Source organism: Pleurodeles waltl, chromosome 4_1 (assembly GCF_031143425.1).
Source record: "Pleurodeles waltl isolate 20211129_DDA chromosome 4_1, aPleWal1.hap1.20221129, whole genome shotgun sequence".
In the NCBI taxonomy this organism is placed as follows: Eukaryota; Metazoa; Chordata; class Amphibia; order Caudata; family Salamandridae; genus Pleurodeles; species Pleurodeles waltl.
The window spans coordinates 655,440,330-655,460,104 of NC_090442.1; the positions used below are offsets into that span (position 1 = coordinate 655,440,330).

Sequence of the window (19,775 nt, forward strand, 5' to 3'; positions counted from 1 at the left end):
TCATGCTAGCATTCCGCGATCTGCAAGCTTTCTATCCTGATGATCTTGAAAAGGTAGTTGTAGAACTTGGCACACCTTCTTAAGTTACTCTCAGAAGCCACCCTTTAACATACTAGCTGTTGATGAAATTAGAACATGTGATCGGAACCCAGTGACTTCAACAATTGGTTTACAAAGGAGAAGAAGACGTTTATTGCTACAGGTTGATTAAGGCAGCAGGCTGCAACTTACCTCAAATATTTAAGGATCTCATGTAGATGTTTTGAAGTTCCCCAAAACATATAAAGTTTTTAGCGAACCCACAAATTTTTCTCTGTGATAAGACAAAGCTAATTAGAAATATAAGAGGAAGAAATAACAGAGGTTACAGCTGAAGTGGTATTGCCGTATTTGGAAAGCTGCTTACAGACGTCCTCCTACTAGTGTCCCCTTTTCAAAATTAGATATGAAGAGTTCGACAAGGGCATTGACATGTTTGTGGCTATAATCATCTACTGATAATGGAGCCATCCATTCTAAACCTTTAATTGTGAGGGCTTATGATGGTGGATGGCTCACATTGCTTATTTTATTGTGCCAATCTGCTGAATTTCATAGTGACGCATCACCCTTTATAGTGTAGTTCCATTAAAAGGTGACATGAGTCTCAGGGCAGGTGGGTTAAAGAAATGGATACTCTCTTTTTGGAAAGGAGGAATTATGTAGTGAAAATGGGCTGGTGTTTTGTAAGGCAGTCTAAATGGAAAGTGTGTGGCAAAGGAATCAGAATGCTCCATCTGTGTTTAGCATTCACATGCAGCCACTGACAGGGATCAGGAAGAAACATGTTAATTTCCACATGTTAGATGTAAGGAAATGCCTCTTTTTGCTTGTTCACCTCCTACTTTTTGGATTCATTCTGCTGGTTTATCGACTCTGAGAGTGCACTTAAGCCAGCTAACGAGACCTCAGTGCCAGTGTTCTAACCCCTTACAAAGTGTTTGTCAAATTGTCTACCCCCAATTGGTAGAGACTGACATACTTATAAGTCCCTAGTTTATGGTACTCGGGGCATGTAAGGCAGAGTGTCCATCCAGGGTTGCAGCACTGATTGTGCCCCCCTGTGTGTGACAAAGTACAAAATGGCTCTCAGGCTGCCACTGGAAACACTGCTAGGTTGACTTTGACATTCAAATAAATGGCAAAGCCCCAACTTCTCTTAACAATATAGGTAAGTATCCGCAAGCAAGGCCTATTGAGCTTGAAGGCAGGGAGCTGTATATTATTAAGTAGGACATGCATTTTGTTATATATGTCTCAACAGCAACACTTCTAAATTGTTGTTTTACTGTCGGAGAGTTAGTAGACCCATTGCCTAACACAGGGTTACCAGTTCACCCTCAGCCCGGCTAACTTCTGATTGGGACTACCTAGCTGTATACTGTAAGGTATTAAAGTAATTGCAGCATTAAACCCGACTTAATGCAGAAGTCAAATTCATTGTCACTTTTAAAGAAGTTCAACTTTTAGAAAGTTGCCACTCTGTGGCCCAGTATGTCCAGTGGCCACACATGGTCACCGGCCACCAGGTAGCTTTTTGAACTCCTAGGGAGTCATGTGCAGACTCTCAGGTTTAGGAACAATAGCAGCCTGCTACAGGGTGAGGTGTCACCTCCCCTTTGCATAAAGTCGTTCAGGGTATTAATCCAAAAGGCGAGCTTCAAAGATGAAACTCCCTGTGGTGGGCAAATGGCGATCCTGCTCTTGAGGGGCTGTCCTTCGTTTAGGTAGACAGGCTGGCAGTGGAGACAGAGAGGGGAAGACAAGTGCCCAAACTGGTTTTCCCATGGGTTCCAGCCTACATGTATCCACACTTCTAGGGTGGTCTACCACACTCCTAAGAACCAGGAAGGGTTCAGACATCTTGAAAGTACACAGAATATTGCACTCTGTCATTGCTTGATGCCACATCTAGCCAAAAGGTTGTCATCAGGAGGGAGACCACCAGGTAGCCTATTGGCTAGTGACCACATCATCACCAGGGTTCTTTCTATGACACCCGTGGCAGCCTGAACTTCAGATTATGTAAAAACTGGAAAGAGTACTGAAGGACTGCCCTGTTTAGCCCTGGACTTGGTAAAGAGAGGCTGCACCGTCTGCTGGACAGCACTTGCTGAACCATGGGCTAGCGAAGAGAGGACTGTGCCTGTGGCTCCTGGCTTTGGAGAAAGTCACTTCCAAGCCCCAGACAAAGGAGTGTCATCTGATCTGGTCACCCAACAGGGACACTGTCCTCCACCAAGAGATATCACTGGGACCACTGTAGACCGAGACCGGTAGCATAGCCACAGATGGCCTTCTATTGTCTCAAAGAGGACTTTAAGGGAACTCTGTGGCCAAAGTTGTCCTACTTATCCCGTGGACCTAGAAATTACTGCAGAAGCACCCCTGTTGACTGCACAGCAGCCAGTGCATCCTTGAGCGTCATCCATCTCCTGCATCCGCAGCATCAGGACCACTTCATTGAAGTCTATGGCACTCATGCTGTAGAGTTTTGAACTGGAAAACAGTGTGGTGGACAGGTAACTTTCCAAATACTCCTTATTTGCCCCCCAAGACCTCCACCCTGTTGGATTTGATCGCCCAAGTCGGGCCAGAGTAGCCTAACTCAGCTCTTACAAACATTTCATAAGTTTACAACTTTACTGTTACCAAATTGTGCCTTTGCATCGTGTGAATCAAAACTCATTGGCTGATCTAAAGATTTAGGCCCCTTGAGTTTGTGGTTAAGCTGTGATTTAAGTTTTTGTTTTTTTAATCTGTATCTCTGGAGCCTCTGTTGGATTTTGCTCATCTTGGTCTCTAAAAATACATAATTTATATAATCTATTTTATAAATTGGTATTGGATTTCTTTTCTGTTGTGTGGCTTTCTTATCTTGTGGTTTGGTACTGTTAAATGCTTTATACTATTCCTTTGTTTAAGCCTTGCTGTTTAAAACCATAGCTTACCAAGGGTTGAGCTTAAGGTTTTGCATAGAAACCTGAATATTCTTAACCAGAAATCTTTCCTAACTAACAATAGTATATTTCAGACATTATGGTTCCAACCTGTAAACCGCACTCACTAGCCATAGGAAACAGTCTTTCTCTGGACTTGTGGCTTTACTCCAGACTCTAAACAGTCCTGTGTGAGTTATAGGCCCACCAGTGTTCAACGGAAGCCCTTCAAAATATGTCTGTAGGTTCATTCGCTTGTGTGGATCCTGAATCCTGTTTCCTGCAGATTGTCCCTTTGCATTGTGTGAATTAAAACTCATTGGCTGACCTGAAGATTTAGGCCCCTTGACCAAGCAGTGGCCATATTGTGAAGTTAAGATGGAGTTCTTATATAGAGGTTTTCACTGTTACTGAATGTGGATTCTGTGAAGGTAAATGTCCTCTGCCACCTTTTCCCATGCAGTGTCAATTTGCTTTGGGTTAAAAATTGCATTTACTTGTTTGGATGCTTTTAAGCAATTAACGGGTTTTGTGAAAATGCATCAGTTGCCAAACCTTCTTGAATATTCGTGTATTGGAGGTTGATCCTTAACGTTTTTAAGTTGTAATAGTGAAGGGACTGCACCCATTATATAGTTCTGCTGCAACATAGAATGTTGACTCTCGGCATCTTCAAACTGAGTTTGAATGCCCTGTTAATGAGTCTGAGTACTTACATACCAAATGTGGTTACAAAGCAAGAAACCCTCAGAAGTCTCAGCATGATAATTTCACTAGTGGGAGTAAGCAAGAAACTGGGTAACAAAATGCAACCATGCAGTGATAGTGGAAGCATGTTTACACCGCTAAGCCTTATATTAATTTGTAATGCAAGAGAACTGGGGTGGGTATTTCAATATTTAATTACATGTTGAATCAAACAAATTGCTCATATGAATTGCCTTCTGTTTCCTCATTGGTTAAGATGCATCTGTTGAGAAAATGTTGCCTTTTCTATCAAGCATAGTTTATTAAGTGGCTCCTGGTATTTTCCCAGGTTTATTGATCTTTTACTGGCTGAGAATAGCCAAAAATAGGATGTTATAGATCTCAAGGAAAACTGAAAATAGATTGAGAAAGCTTACAGAGGTACAAGGCCTTGGGAGAATCATGTATCCATGTTTTTTTTCTGCCAAATATCCATGTTTTTTTTCCCTTTTCTTGTAAAAGATGGGAATTGAGACACAGCAGAAGTAGATCAATATTGAGTGAAGAAAAAATCTGCTGCATACAATGCTTTTTATTATAACTTGCCATAATGTAGATTAAAGAGCATAATTATACAACCTCAAGATAATACTCCTATTAACCAATTACAAAGGGTGTTCTATTTATTCCAGTTAAACCTAATGGCTATGGACACAGGTTCATGTATTTTTGATGAAAGTGGCATTTAAAACCGAAGATAGCTTTGATCACCATTACCCAGAGAGGTTTACACTTGATGCCTATACCAACTGTGAAGAATACATGATGGAATATATAGGTTTTCTTATTTACTACTCACTTTTGTGAGTTTTCTGGGCCATGGTTGTAACACTGTTGTCCAGGAGATGATCCTTCTTCGACTGGTGACAACAAACTCTATATTAGAACTGGCCAGCAATGATTGCGTGCAGCTGTCAGAAGTGGATTTGCTAATTTGGGATGGTGGTACCTGACCACCTCAGTAGCCCACTTTTGTTATGTCAAAATGCAGTTCTGAAAGATTTCCCCTCCCACCAAAACAGTGATGGTGCAAGAAGCCCAGCAATACCCAGAGAATAGTGTGGTAAGTTCAAGCAGTATTCACGCTTCTAAAGCAAAGAACACAGCACAATAAAATTACCAAGTCAATTTAGATAAATAGAAAAAATGTGCTAAGCAAAAAGACACAGAAATCAACAAAATAGGTTACCGAAAACCTAGGATGTGTATATTTAATGTTTTAAGGGGAAAGGGACCTAGAAATAGTCATGCACTATGGAAAAACAGTTTGTTGTGTACTGGGACCACAGCAGAATTTCAGGTCAACTGCAAGGGAGCAGAGGTTGCATACATAAAGTGTCTTTTTCTGACAAAGGCTTACCGTCCGAAAGCTTCTTCTTGTCTGTCCTGAGAACCTAGCTCCTTAGGGCAGGCCTAGAGACAACAGGTCTGTCTTCCGCCAGGTTTCCTACAGGTCTAATCTTCCTTAGTTGGCTCTTGGAGTCAGGAGTACTGCTTTTGTGTGTCCCTGTACCAGATAAACGAGAGGTCAACCACTTGAACCTTGCAGAGCAGTTCCAGTCCCTGGGTGCCAGCATGATTCAGGAGTCCTTGAATCCTTGTGTGAGTCATCTTCCTCCAACAGGAGCGAGGTGTCAGACGTCATGATTCCTCCTCCAGAATGGCCTTCTTCTTCTGATGGAGTCTTCCAATATCCATAAAAGTTCTGAGGAGTTGGTGATTGAGATGCCAGATGTATCCTGTGCAGTAGCCAGTGATTGGTGAAAATCCTAACTATTTCCATGCAGGACCACCACCTACTTTTGCAGCACTTCCTCTTTGAGTTACAGTAAAATTACTCTGGATCCCCTGGAGTGTAACTGTCTAGGAGGGTCCTTTAAATTAATAGGAGAGTCAAAAGAAGTAGTGGTAAATCTGCCTGTTCTACCAACTGTTCCTGTCCACTCCTAGGTAGATAATCCTTGATACGTGGTGAGCATTTAACGTCCATTAGCCTTTCCTGGGTCCATAGGCAAGCTTTTACTTCTGAACTGGAGTTATTTACACCCCTAGTCAACAATGTGTAGTCTAGCTCAGGAGGTTTGATGAGCAGCAATTCTGACTCAAGAAGCCCAAAATTACAGTTTTGCAAAGTCACTTTTCTGCTAACGATATCAAAAATCTGGTTTAGCCATTCAGTCAGATTTTTAAAACTAAACAGGAAATAACTTCACAGCAGTTTTCTAGCACTTTCCTAAGCAGAGGTTGAAAATAAAGATTTTAATCCGACATGATCTTATGAGGGAAACGTCATGTCAAGCCTACAAGTGAAATTGCTTATGGGGTTTATGTGACTTTGAGCGCACACTAACTTCAATATGTAGTGTCTGATGAGGCATTAGTTCCTTACGATCTGGCTGGATCGATGAATCCAGGAGGGCTAAACATGAGGAGTCAACTTTGCGGTGTCGATATCACACCACAGGGCCACAGCTACTGCAGCGGAGTCAGAGTTGGGTGTCCCTGTCATCGGGGCATGGCACTCAGGACTCATGCTGTCACTGTACTTTGGAGATGATGCAGCGTCCTTGGGCCTGGAGGTCGCGGTCGTTGCACTCATTGGGGACCACGGCTCCGGTTAGGCAGCGGCACGGAGTTCGATAGCAGCAGCGCTGGTTCAGAAGTCACTCTGAAGTCTGGGTACTTAGTTTCTTCTGGGTTACAGCAGAACTAACTTCCACTGGCCCAGGAACTCGATTTGGCACCACTTGGAAAGTCAGGGCTCTCAGCAAGAGAACCCAGGTGCTGGCAGATGAAGTCTTTGATTTCCTTGAGACTTCTAACAGGAGGCAAGCGCAGTTCAAGACATTGGAGAATCATGGAAAGCAGGATGTAGAAAGCAAAGTCCAGTCCTTTCACTCAAAGCACAGAAGCAGCAAGCAGCAAGCCTGCACAACAAAGCAACAGTCAGAGTGATGTCTCTCCTAGGGCATTTAGCTCTTCTTCCTGCCAGAATGCCCTCAGTACAGAAGGATTCTAAAGTTATGGTCTCAGAGGTCCAATACTAATGCCTATTTCTGCCTTTGAAGTAGGCAAACCTCAAAGGAAAGTCTTTGTAGTGCACAAGACCCTGCCTTTCCTGCCCTGGCCCCAGACATGCATCAGGGGGTTGGAGCCTGCATGTGTAAGGACAGACACAGCCCTATTCAGGTTCAAGTGTGTTCCTCCCACCCCTCTAGCCCAGGAAGACCCAGCATGAAATGCAGGGCACACCTCAGCTCCCTTTGTGTGACTATCTAGAGTAAATTCACAAACAGCCCTACTGTCATCCTGACCATGACGTGTATTCCACAGACAGGCAGAGGCACAGAATGGTTAAGCAAGAAAATGCCCACTTTCTAAAAGTGGCATTTTCAAACTTACAATTTAGAAACCAACTTCTCCAAAAGATGTATTTTTAAATTGTGAGTACAGAGACCCCAAACCCCAAATCTCTATCTGCTCCCAATGGGAAATTACACTTAAAAGCTATTTCAAGGCAATCCCTAGTTTACCTATGGCAGAGATATGCCACGCAACAGTGAAAAACAAATGTAGCTGTATTTCACTATCCAGGCATTTAAAACACACCTGTACATGTCATACCTTTTAGATGCACTGCACCCTACCCATAAAGCTGCCTTCGGCCTACATGTAGTGAATGGAAGGTTTGGGTCTGGCAAATCTGAGACATGTTTGCAGGGCTACTCATGTGGGTGGCACAATCAGTGCTGCAGACCCACTGGTAGCATTTGATTTACAGGCCCTGGACACACATTGTGCACTATACTAGGGACTTACTAGTAAATCAAATATGCCAATTGTGAATAAACCAATCACCAATACCATTTAGACAGAGAGCACTTGCACTTTAACACTGGTCAGCAGTGGTAAAGTGCCCAGAGTCCTAAAGCCCTCAAAAACGAGCGGACAGGTCTAACAGCTTGTTTCCCAGAATCATGTACACTGAGCAGTGCATGTCCCTATTACTTTATCTAATAAGACAACTTGTTAGGAAATCATCTTAACCTTTTTGTTTTGTAAAACTGATGCTGCCACTGCTGCACACCTGTAAGTGCAGCGTAAACCCGTGGTGTATGGTACACTGTAGTCAGAATCAACTAATCTAACCCTCACTATCCGTTTATAGCCAAGTCATAACATTCCACATTAATCATTCCATTGACATGAGGATATTTCCATCCAATTGTCCTGAGACCGGAAATCAACATGACCATTTGGCAATAAACACAATGTTTATTAATATTCTGAATGCAATAACAAACAGTGGGCTGGCTAGGAAAGGGGAGGGGAGTGTAGTTCGTTAATTATAGGGTTTCTTTGCTGGATGCTGATCCTACTCTTGTTTGTTCAAAATAGGTATGAGCGATTAGAAGACCAGCTGCATGACCTGACCGACCTTCATCAGCACGAGACTGCTAATTTGAAACAAGAGCTGGCCAGCATAGAGGAGAAGGTGGCCTACCAGGCCTACGAACGCTCGCGGGATATTCAGGTACTGGGAGATCACCAATTACTTTCATAGCATCCTCTGCCTCAGGCATTCAGTGTTCTGTAGAACAACTAGTGCGTTGGGGTGCCTTCAAAAATATAGTTATTTCTCAAAATGTTTGACAGGCATTATGGCTCGTAGTTTCAAAATTAAAACAATTACATGAAGGGCAAGAATATTAGAGTAAATATTTATTGTATTTGAATGGTTTATTAAGCTAATAGTACTTAGGAAACGCAGGTGGCTATTGTCTGACCATCATTATTATAACCTTCTATCCAGCACTCGTACTGTCTCATCGGATACCGCTCAGAATCAGAGAAGTACATGTATGTAATATCCCATTAAAACGCCTTTAGCCATTAAATGAAATCGACCCAACTGACCAGTGCTGGATTGAAAGTAATCTGCCGATAGATATCCTCAATGTTTTCAGACTGTTATGTAGTCCTAAAAGACCATGTTATATTCCTGACCATAGAAACACATAAATCTAATATACTTCTGCATAGTAACATTTGTTCCATACTACGTATGTCCCGCAGACCCATGTGATCCACAAAGCATGCCCAGACCATCATGTGGCCTACGAGGTCTATGTCTCCTCCCACCCACTGTACTACTGAAGTGCCTGGATGCTACTGGGTTACAATATGTTGACGCTATGCACAGGTGCATGTTACTGACTAACTTATGTATCTGCTGATCACTGTGAACACTTACACCTCTGATCTTTGGAAGGAAATATCTTATCATGCTAGAGTCATGGCAACAGAAGGAAGAACTCTGACTAAACATGTATCTAGCATGTGACTCTAAGTTTACATTGGGTAACATGTTCCGTATGGTAAGTAGTTAAGTAGAAAGCAAACTCATTCTCATAGTCCTCTGCTTGAAATGCAGTGTGCATGGCAGACACCTGACGCCTGGTGGTCTGGCCTTTGGGAACCATGTTTAAATAAATGCTGCCTCTTTTTATGTACTAGTTTTCATCTAGAATGCAGAGATAAAACATTTAGTTTCTTTACAATACATATATAAATAAATGTTCCTTCCGTTTATGCTGGGATGTCTCCCTGCAAATGCCAGCACAGGATTGGGGAGGTGGGAAGCACCCCTAGTCCTTATGATATATTTTCACCTTTGGCCTTGATGGAGCATTTCTCTACGCTCTAAGATGAGGTCGACAATTCTTTTCACCCTAGCAAAGGGGTAGGAATTAGTCATACATTTCATTTTCATACATTTCAATCAAGGAAATCAGTTTACAGTGTAGCTATTATTTGTCACATAAGGAAACCCCCAGGATTTTATTTTAATACTCGGTTAATGTAGACAGTTCTCAAAAACAAGCTGTAAAGGAACAGTATCACCACTGGATGACTGAAATGATGGAAAAAGTTTAGGTGAACTAAGATAAGACAAACTAAGCACTCAATAACTGTGATACAGAATAATAACAAGAAAAATTTGTGTTCAGCAAATAAGCTTCCTGATCTTTTAAACATTAGTGCAAATAAAAGTCATCTAATAAACTAGCTGGGGTCCATGGAAATTCTTCTCCTCACTGGACCTGGGGCTAAAACGTAAAAAGCAAAAACCAAATGAAAAGAACCTGAAAAAGAGCATCTGGGGCAAAAAAACACTAAGGGCCTGATTACAACTTTGGAGCAGGTGTTAATCCGTCCCAAATGTGACGGATATACCACCAGCCGTATTACGAGTTTCATAGGATATAATGGACTCGTAATACGGCTGGTGGTATATCCGTCACTTTACCGCCACTTTTGGGATGGATTAACACCTCCTCCAAAGTTGTAATCAGGCCCTAAGTAGGTCAAAAGGAAATTAAAAGAGATAGGTGTCAGCATATCAGAAGCCTGGTCAAGAGTTTTCTCAAAGGTTTGTATCTCTCAAGATCAAAGGGATTCTCCTATCTCCAACCAACTGAAACTGATTACTTAAAATCCAAAGTACATGATGATTCATCTGTTGGAACTGCCTAAGGGTCGGAAGATTTCATTGTCCAGTCCCTTCCCACCACACAACTGTCATCTGCTACATGCCTAGCTGTTCCCAAGACAGTCCTGGGAAGGTACCCGTCCTTGGTGTCCTGTATGACTTTACAACAATATCAATAGGACTAGTCTTCACATTTTCAGTCTCTCTGTGTACTTTTCTCAAAGTTAACATCTCAGGCTCTCTATGAGTAAAGCAATAGCACATATATTTCCAAACTAACATTTTGTGTGAAGAGTACCTGAAAAGAAATGGCATGTTAACAAAAATAAAGAACAGTTTCTCAAAATTGAGGCAAGGCCCTAACAGGCCTAACATGGCTAAGCAAAGCAAAATCAGAATTTCACATTTATTCAGGTACATCAAACTAATATACTTCTACAATATGTCAGTAATAATACCTGTTTAAAACCCATGTTACAGTAAATGCAAACAAAATAACTGGTTAATATATGTCAAATATGACGGAGAACTACATTTTGTCAAAATTAGCTTATAACATTTAGTACATACGTTTTATGAAAATCATTATTGTTTCAAAGGTAAACACTCTCCATTAATATAAGGATTAATGTAATATAAAAATCAATGGTCATATTTCAGTTAATCTGTTTATACCACACACATTTTCTTTTCCACTCTACAGTGAATGCACATCAATATTGACTGTAAGAGCATCACTTCACAATTAGCACGTCATAAATTCACTTAGGATAATGTCACCCTGGTCATGTAAAGCTCAACATTGTGGCGTCAAAGATAACAGCTATTTTTCTGCTTCATCAACCCTAATGACTAACCATCGTACTTTATGGTCTGGTCTGACTGGGGAACCAGAAGCTCCCCTGGCAATAATTCAGCCCTTCTCCCTATTTCTCCTTGCTTAATCTCTTTCCATCCATCCATTCTGTCTCTCCCCTTCTTTCTTCTCCCCAGACCTCTTTCTCTTTACTTAACCCCTTACTCTCGCTCTTTGTCTCCCACTTAAAGCCTCCCGCTGTCTGCTGCAGTTAACTTCAGGAGCAGAGGAAAGTGACAGAGCCTCCAGGAGCAGCCCTGGGCTTTCAAAACCTACTTGAAAAGGACCCTTGCCTACCGGTGAAATGCCCAGAGGAATAGAACGCCTTCCTGTCCCTGCTTTTATTTAAAAATTCTTTATTGCAATTTTGAGATTGCACCATGCTCATAAAAGAAGCACAAGTACTTAACAAATAGGAGTAGCAAAAGCAAAAATATATCTTAATATTTACCCATCAGTAGTCACCTTGACTAAGCCATGGGGTGGGAAGTACACAATGCTTGCTAGGAACACCCCCAATTCCTTGCAGAAAGAGGTTCTTCCCTTTAGGCTCAGATGACTAGTCTCTCTTTCCTTGCTAAGGATTGTTTGCACGTAAGGGGCACTTTGGTGGAAGACTCGATGTATTCAGTCATGGGTTAAGGTACCCATCTGATGACACCTCATATATTTCCAATTACAGCTCATAAGAAAAATATTTTACATTGAAGACCATCTGCAAAACTGGTGTTACTCACACATTAAAGGAGCGTGGGCTTCATTTCGGAAGGCTCACAGTGTTCCACAGTGTACTGTCACGCAGAGGATGCGGTTGCAAACTTTACACCAGTTTCATCTAGCCAGTGTTACCATGGAAACCGCTTCTCTAAATCATCACCCCATTAGTATTTCCGAAAAGGTGAACTCTGTAGCAGAGACATTGAAAATGCAATGTTTTTAAGGGAAAAACGTTGATGCCGTCTTATTAACTTGGACATGGCTTGAGCATACTAAATGGTCCGTGTCCTGTTCTAATATTAAATCGTCGGTATGCAAGGTGAAGAACTGCATAGCGTTATATATCATGTTTTCCATTCTGTAAAAGACATACGCATGAGAAGGTAATCTGTTATATAGTTTAACTCTTCAGCTTCTGATTTGTGTTTTAGCAAATTTTATTTTCTTTCCCTAAATAGGAAGCCCTGGAGGCCTGCCAGACCCGCATCTCCAAACTTGAGCTTCACCAGCAAGAACAGCAAGCCGTCCAACTAGAAACTGTGAACGCCAAAGTGCTGCTGGGCAAGTGCATCAACATCATCCTGGCCTTCATGACAGTCATCCTGGTGTGCGTCTCTACCATTGCCAAGTTCATCGCCCCCCTGATGAAGAGCCGCCTCCACATCATCTGCACGCTGTGCGCAGTGACGCTACTGGCAGTCTTTTGCAAGAACTGGGATCACATCATGTGCGCAATAGAAAGAACCATTCTACCCAAGTGAACTCCTTTTACAATCAAATCCCAAAAATATTTTTAAGGACTCTGAACGTTTTTTAGGGAGACTCAATTTGCAGACTGTGAGGACTCTTGAATCTTCAAAGTGTACATATTTCAGACTTTACCTTAAATGGCATGGACCTACCTGGTCAGGGTTACGTACACACTAGTTACATTTTTATTATACGTGGCATGCTCTCTTTTACCCTTGCTGCCTTAGAAGATGAACAGATTTACAAACCAGCATAGCATTGCACTGAAGTAGGGGCACCTCATCTGTATGTCACTGAAGTGTCATTTATCGGCAGCATGGATTCCACTCGAGTTCAAATCTCTACCTTTTGGTTTGCACATCGCAAGTGGTCCCCAGCCGTCATGATGTGAATCTTTTCAACCATAAATGATGATGCCTCACTTTTCTCACATGCTATTTAATTACCAAAGTTTTCCATAATATAGTTTGCTTCCAAAGTGATCTCTTATGCATACACCCATAACATTTTGACATAAATGGCATCGTAGGTCCCTCTGCATCATGTATGTTGTTTTTAACTAGCATGTTCTTGTTTGAGCATGCTTTGTTTGTTTGTGGTGCGGTCCATTATTTGTAGTTTTTCTATGTGCTCCCCCCACAGGACGATCATAAGCAGCAATTATTCGCATGGGAAGCAGACAAGAGTGGATAGGAAATTGTTACTCTGCCACAGCCACATAGTTTAAGTTTGTACAGGTCATCTAGATTATTGTTGTGTGTGATTGTGGAGTAGTTCACTGTGGGCCTGTGCCACTTTGGGGACAGGTAGTCCTATAGCCTATATTCGATAGCCCAAAGTCACTGAAAAGGATTTTGGTTGCATGATTGTCTTTCGCTGGGCAGTTCATTAGGCACCAAAATAGCATGCCTCTATTGTTTCCCATGGAGGAACTAATGCAGTAATATCTGGAATCGTAGATACAGTAAAGCATTTCATTAGGCCATTTGCATGCAGGTAACAGAGTTAAAATGTGGAATTTGATCCTGAACTCAGTTGTTTCAGAAGTAGAGCACGGATTAAAACATATATTTCACAATAATCATTCTTTACTTTTAAGAACTGTTTCTCATAAGCCAGGGAGCTGAATTGGTATCTGACCACTTGATGGATTTTCTCCAGAATAATTAAAACAGTGGGCTCTCGAAAGATTCGCAAGACCCTGGTAGATGCTTGCCCTCTGCTTAATTAATCATCAAAGCGAATTGGGAGATGTCTTTTTAGAGGTTTGTGGGATTCTGAAACTGATCTGCTAATGGATGTACAAGTTCAATATTGTATAATAGTACAAAATCATATTGCTTCCTCAGTCTACCTAGATAACCTAGTAAATGGGACCAACGTAACCACAACAGCTTATAGATGCATTAAAAACACGCTTTACCTATCTGCTTCTTCGTTGATTAACTTTTAATCAATTTAAGGTCATAACAAAATTGAATTCAGAATGTGCGTTGCTAATCCAAATCAGTGGCACTGACTTTGTATCTGGCAAACTCCAAGAGTGGTCTGAACAAGTGTTAGAATTTCTCGAGTTTTTATTGCATTTATGAAGCCTATTATGCATCTTTGGTAATGAATAGCTGTGGTGTTCTCTCAGCGTCTCATTGCACAAATCCATTTGGAAAATGTAATCCAATAAAGGATGCTTTTAGCCCTGTCCACAAGGAATGTAGGCCCATCTAAAATGTGATCCTAGCTTGGCAGCCACGTTGATGCAGTACTATGTTTAAGGAAACCCTGTACATCTCTGCCAATGAGTGGTTACTTCCGTTTTCTTTACCTAAACCAAGTGCAATATTACTGTAGGAGGAAGCTGCTTTCCTGGAACGCTTTTTGTGAATAAAGGCGCAAGTACCTTGTGGTCCATTTTGTGGTCTGTCTCTGGGATCGGTTATTCCTGTGACTTCGTTGCATTTCCAAAATGCTGGACAAGAGCAAGATGAACATTGCTAATGGGCTGGGGAGATGAGTCGATAAGAAATCACCTTGTGAAAAGGACATTGTTCTAGTTCTCATTCTGAAAAGAAATAACTCGGCCTCCCCTAGCACCATCTACTGGAAAAATGTGCATAAACATATATTTTTGTTTATGATTACGAACTTTTATTGACTTTTGGAATCCATTTTTATGTCTGTTATTGTTTAGCTGTTACTTGTACAGAAAGGAAAAATGCCTGAGGGCGACATTTAGTATTTTCTCATGTACTGTAGCTTAATACAAATTGCTAAACTGTTTAGGGGACTTATAACTTGTCGATCCTTTCTATAGCCTTCTTGCAACGAGGAGCAGGTATGTTTATATCAGGCGTTAAGACTGTGCCACTCCATGTGATGCGTTCTCTACGTCCTTCGCTTGGAAATGTAAAATCCAACATGATTAAAACCATTTGTGACGCAACAGAAAGCCACTCACATGAGATCGTACCGGACTAAAAAGTTTTTGTTTTGTTTAAAATGTTTATGTAGTATTTACTATGCACAAGTACCTCAAAGAGACAAAAAGAACAAACTCATTAATCCACAAAGAAGAAAATAGCACATTCTCCTTTTCGTTAAAAAACTGAGTGCTCCGACACCACAAAGGTGGGGTTTACACTTTAAATGATAGGCACACTTTAAATTTCTACTCTAAGTAGATAGATGGACATTTCTATTCTTCCTCGTACTTTTTGCCAGCATTTAAAGTGTGAGTGCAGAATGGTGATATGAAAAATAGAAAAGTTTCATTGTTTTCATCAAGTGTACATTTCTCACCTAATTTGTGAAATTTAAAGGCAGCTGTGTCATGCCTTCTATATATTTTTATATTAACATTTATCCTTTAGCAGCTGGTGTCTTCACATTCCATAACAAATTCTGATTTAGGCGAAATACAGCACTGATTTGATTTCAGATGATGCCCTACGATGCAGTATGTGGCCAATTGCACATCAGGTCATCTGTGCAGAATGTGACCGGGCCAGCTGATCACAACACGAAAACCTTTTAGAACCAGTTGTATTTTAAATACAACTTACAAAGTGCAACCTTTGTCTGTTCTTTATATGTCCTGTGGATCATTTTTTGCATTTTCGATTTTCTCTTGACCAGTGAATCACATTGCCCCTCATTTATGTGCTGCTAGGGGTCACATAATTTCCTTAGTGCCCCCCAAAAATCAGATGCACATCCTTTGCCTAATGTCTTCCTCTTAAACGCAGGCTCTGAAAAAATGTTTTCACGTTTTCCCAGTAAACCAAACATGCTTGTAAACCTGGCCTTTACATAATTCTTCTGTATTAGAAGCGAAATACATCTAAGATAAATTTGTAAGGGTGGGCCCCATTCAGAAAATCATTTGGGCCTATAGCTTTAAATATCCCACAAAAATGTCTTGATTTATGGGAGGAAATTCACCTTCGTGATTCTCAAATCCTGTTCTTGCACTCTTAAAGCATTTACAGCTTTGCATATTGCAGCAATATTGCACATATGGAAATAGTCTCTTGGAAAACTTTGAGAACTCTGAGAATGTGCAAATCTAACCCAGATGAGGGTATAGATCAGTGGGTGCAGACGCACTAATTCTTTTAAAAAAATCAGGCCCATTGAACCTATATGGAACTTAATTACTCAGTCACTGATTATCCTGAAATGTAAATCAGTACTTCCAATATTTCGATTCTACAGATAAATATACAGGTATATTGAGATGTGGAAAGTCATGCAGACTAAGTGATGGATGCACAGAACATAATGGGCACAGCATTCCATATGTGTCAGTAATAGACTGATGAAACCTCTGACATGTTTATAAATCTGTGTACTAAATAAGTTGTGATTCCAAACCAATTTGATAGGAGGGTTGATGCGCCTGCTTCAGATGGTGGTATGCTATTTGTACAGCACATATTCATATCCTGTAAGTAAGTAAGTGAGATGTACTGTTCCACTGAAGAACCGCAGTTGAAAAGGGAACTCTTAAAAGTATAAGGCAGAGCCCTCACCATTGGGTGTCATGCTTCATTATAGGGTCTTCTCCTCATCGGGCTGGCACTGCAATGTCCAACGGGACCCTCAAGGGGGCTCTTTGACAGAGATCTTTTGTGAAGAGGTGCCGTTGTTGTGTGTATGGGTGGATTCAGACCTATGAGAAGAAGTGAGAAGCTGGAGACAAGAGATTAAATTTGGCTCTAAACCCTAACACCAATGTATTAATTCCTTAGAAAGGGTCTAGGTCAAGGTTAAAAACACAGGGAGTGGTCAGGGAGATAATGTTCCTGCACTCTACCAGAAAGGATATAGAAAAGGAAGATTCATCCTACAACCCTAAATGATGGTCGACATGTTTCACACCTATGAAGTCCCTAACAAATTTAGTGGTGTTTTTTCAGGACCAAAAATAAAGAAACTCCTATGCTTCACTAATTGACTCAAATTAAGTCAAAAATAGGTGAAAAAACGGACATAATGAACTACAATCAAACACTAATGATCAAAATACCTGAGGCACTCATGTAAATTAATGTGTTAGTGTTCGTGTCAATAGTAGTAAATCCAATCTTCTTCTTGTCATGAGAATGTCCCAATATACAACAGTCAACAGTCAGCAGCTTGGATCAAATCTTCTTGTTGTTTATTTAAAGATGAAGCAAACAAAGATAGACAAAAGTCAACAGCCAACATGTGTTTCGTCGTGTGGAAATTGTTGCAAATGACTTCATCGGGGCTTTAGAAACCAGTATCAAAATCTAATACTTCAAATAAAACGAATAACCTCTAATCCAATCGCGGCATATATTCTAATGCCGATTATCAATGACTGCAAAGAGTAACTGAAAAATACGACGACAGGGGAGTGTGTCTGTTTGCTCCTTCAATGCGTGTACTCTTTTGAGAAGTGTGGAGGTATTGGGAGGATCCTCCTTCCGGGAGCACTGTGTCATTAGAAAAAACTTTTGTTCAATTTTAGGTTGGATGATGGACTTGACGTGAGCGCCAATCATATATAAACAATTCCCCCTTCACTAATTAATTTACAATCAAACACTAGTTAAAGACCCTCTTATGTTAAGGAAAGGGCTCCTTGGAAAAATGCAAGTCAGTGGAACTACTGTGACCATATGCCAATGGTGTCCAACTCCCAAGACCTACCCGATGAGGAACAGACCCTATGATGAAGCATGACATCCATTGGGTGTGTGAGGGCTCTGTCTTCTACTTTTAAGAGTGCCCTTTTCACCTGCGGTTCTTCAGTGGAACAGTGCACCTTAATTACTTATACTTAACTTTGGGAGACTGTGCACTGGACCAGATTAAAGATGTTTTCCTGTCCTTCCATTTTTCCACATATTCATATCCTGTCAGGCTCACTCAAACCTTCATTCTTGAGAGGTGAAGAAATGACTACAATATTCACCTACAATAATAATATGGTAACACTACTTTATTGTTTTTTTTAAAACAGAGTTGTGACTTCACATGTTTTCTCCTAGAGCTAGTAAAAAGAAGGTCCAAAAATAGAACGCCAACTGCCCCTTAAACAATAATAGTGATCGCTATTCAGCTCCCTTTCTTCTGAATAATCTTTCAGTGAAAACTCAGTCATTAGCTGACAAGGAGGCTTTTTTCTCTACTTAGTGCACTGCTGAGCTTCAATATGGGAGGGCAGAAATCTATCTTTTTTAATCATACACTTGAAACCACTAAGCTTAAAAGCTAACTTTGAATGTGACTTTCCCTATATTGGTTAACATATGTGTTTCCATTACATTACACACTAGTGTATTTATTTCACAACACATATTCTGTATTTGCAACCAGAGGATCTTTCTCATAGGAAAGAGCAGGTGCCCAAGTATTGGAAAATGTGAGGTGGGACCATGTATTATAGTGAGTAAAGTAACCCCTACCATACTTGACAAGATGTTGCAGGTCAACTCAGAGTTCCATAACATTTGGGCTTCTATCTTTCTGTGTGTCCCAAAGTAGATTTGCAATATGCAGGTAACATTATGTGGATAACACTTTACCCCCATATTTATAAAATTTACTGTGAAGACAAAACAAAACTTTTCTGGCCTCGAATAGTCACAAACAAGTAATGTTAAAAGTGATGCACTCATTGAGAAAATAATGTCCTATATTTGGAAGGTTAAAGAGAACATGACCTCTCTCGGGTCTTTCTTTGTTCAGAAATCACGTATAGAATGCATTAAAAATTTTACAAAGTGTCTTATGGTTGCGGGGAGATCGTCTGAAGTTTCCTTTTTACATGGATGTATGTTTGTAAAAAGTGTACTAAGTTTCATGAATAGATAGCTTTTCCCACTGTTTCCTACCCAGGACAGGGGAGATGTAGATCGTTCGGTTGATTTGTGTTTCAGGAAGTCGTTGTTTCGATTTGTGTTCAGTGTATGCACTATTTCTTGTTCCTCATCGAGGAATGCGTAGCTTTTCATGTTCTGCTGGAAGAGTCTGCAGAGATCATACCTCAGCAGGATCCTTCTGAATCATAAACGGTGCCATTTTCCTGTTTTTTAATAAATCGAACTGAGTACTTTAATACTGACTCCGACAATTTGTTTCCTTTGTCTTCAAGAGCACGATATATTTTTATACTGTCATGTGAGACAACAGATGATTGCAAATGCTCTTTGAAGAACACATACTTATGTTTCATTAGTGTGTCTGCAGTGGATCCATTCTACCAATACAAGCCTTCTATTACATTTTCTGCTCCTGAGGTTAACAATCTTTCCTAATTTGGCTGCAAAATTGAATGTGCTCTTTTGCTTTTACCCATTAATGGCTTAGGTTATAGAATGTGTATGTTCCCGGGCATAGCTTGGGCCTGGAACCTGCTCGTCCTAAACTGCAGACTAGAGGGCGAGGGCAGTGAGTATGAGTATTGGCCCAGGATGAAGAGTGAGTGGCCATCTGACCGGTCACTCTGTTTATGTGCTCAAAGAAAGTGTTCTTTTGTGAGAGGTGGACTGTGAATAGATATAGTGATTTCTCCTGACCCTGCAGGCTGTGTTTCATAAGAGGTGTAAGCGTTTGTGGGACAGGCTCTGATTATTGGGCGGTGGTACCTGGAGATCAGTAGCTCTTAATAACAAACTATGGTTAAGTTTAGGGATGCTTCTAATCTCTACTGAGGCAGACTTTATTTAAAGAGAAAATGGTTTCTGTGCCCACTGTGTTCTGGGAG

General features: G+C 40.8%; 1 protein-coding gene across 4 annotated transcripts in view; it reads left to right on the forward strand.

The window, feature by feature from the left end:
• TMCC3 (transmembrane and coiled-coil domain family 3) overlaps nucleotides 1–19,127 on the forward strand; it is a 231,080-nt gene extending 211,953 nt beyond the window's left edge. For all 4 annotated transcript variants that reach the window (XM_069229109.1, XM_069229111.1, XM_069229110.1 and 1 more), the window contains 2 exons: nucleotides 8,124–8,259; nucleotides 12,250–19,127. In XM_069229109.1, coding sequence (XP_069085210.1) covers nucleotides 8,124–8,259; nucleotides 12,250–12,552 — 439 coding nt within the window. In that variant the 3' untranslated portion in view covers nucleotides 12,553–19,127. The remainder of the gene's footprint in view (nucleotides 1–8,123; nucleotides 8,260–12,249) is intronic.
• Nucleotides 19,128–19,775: the final 648 nt, after the last annotated feature.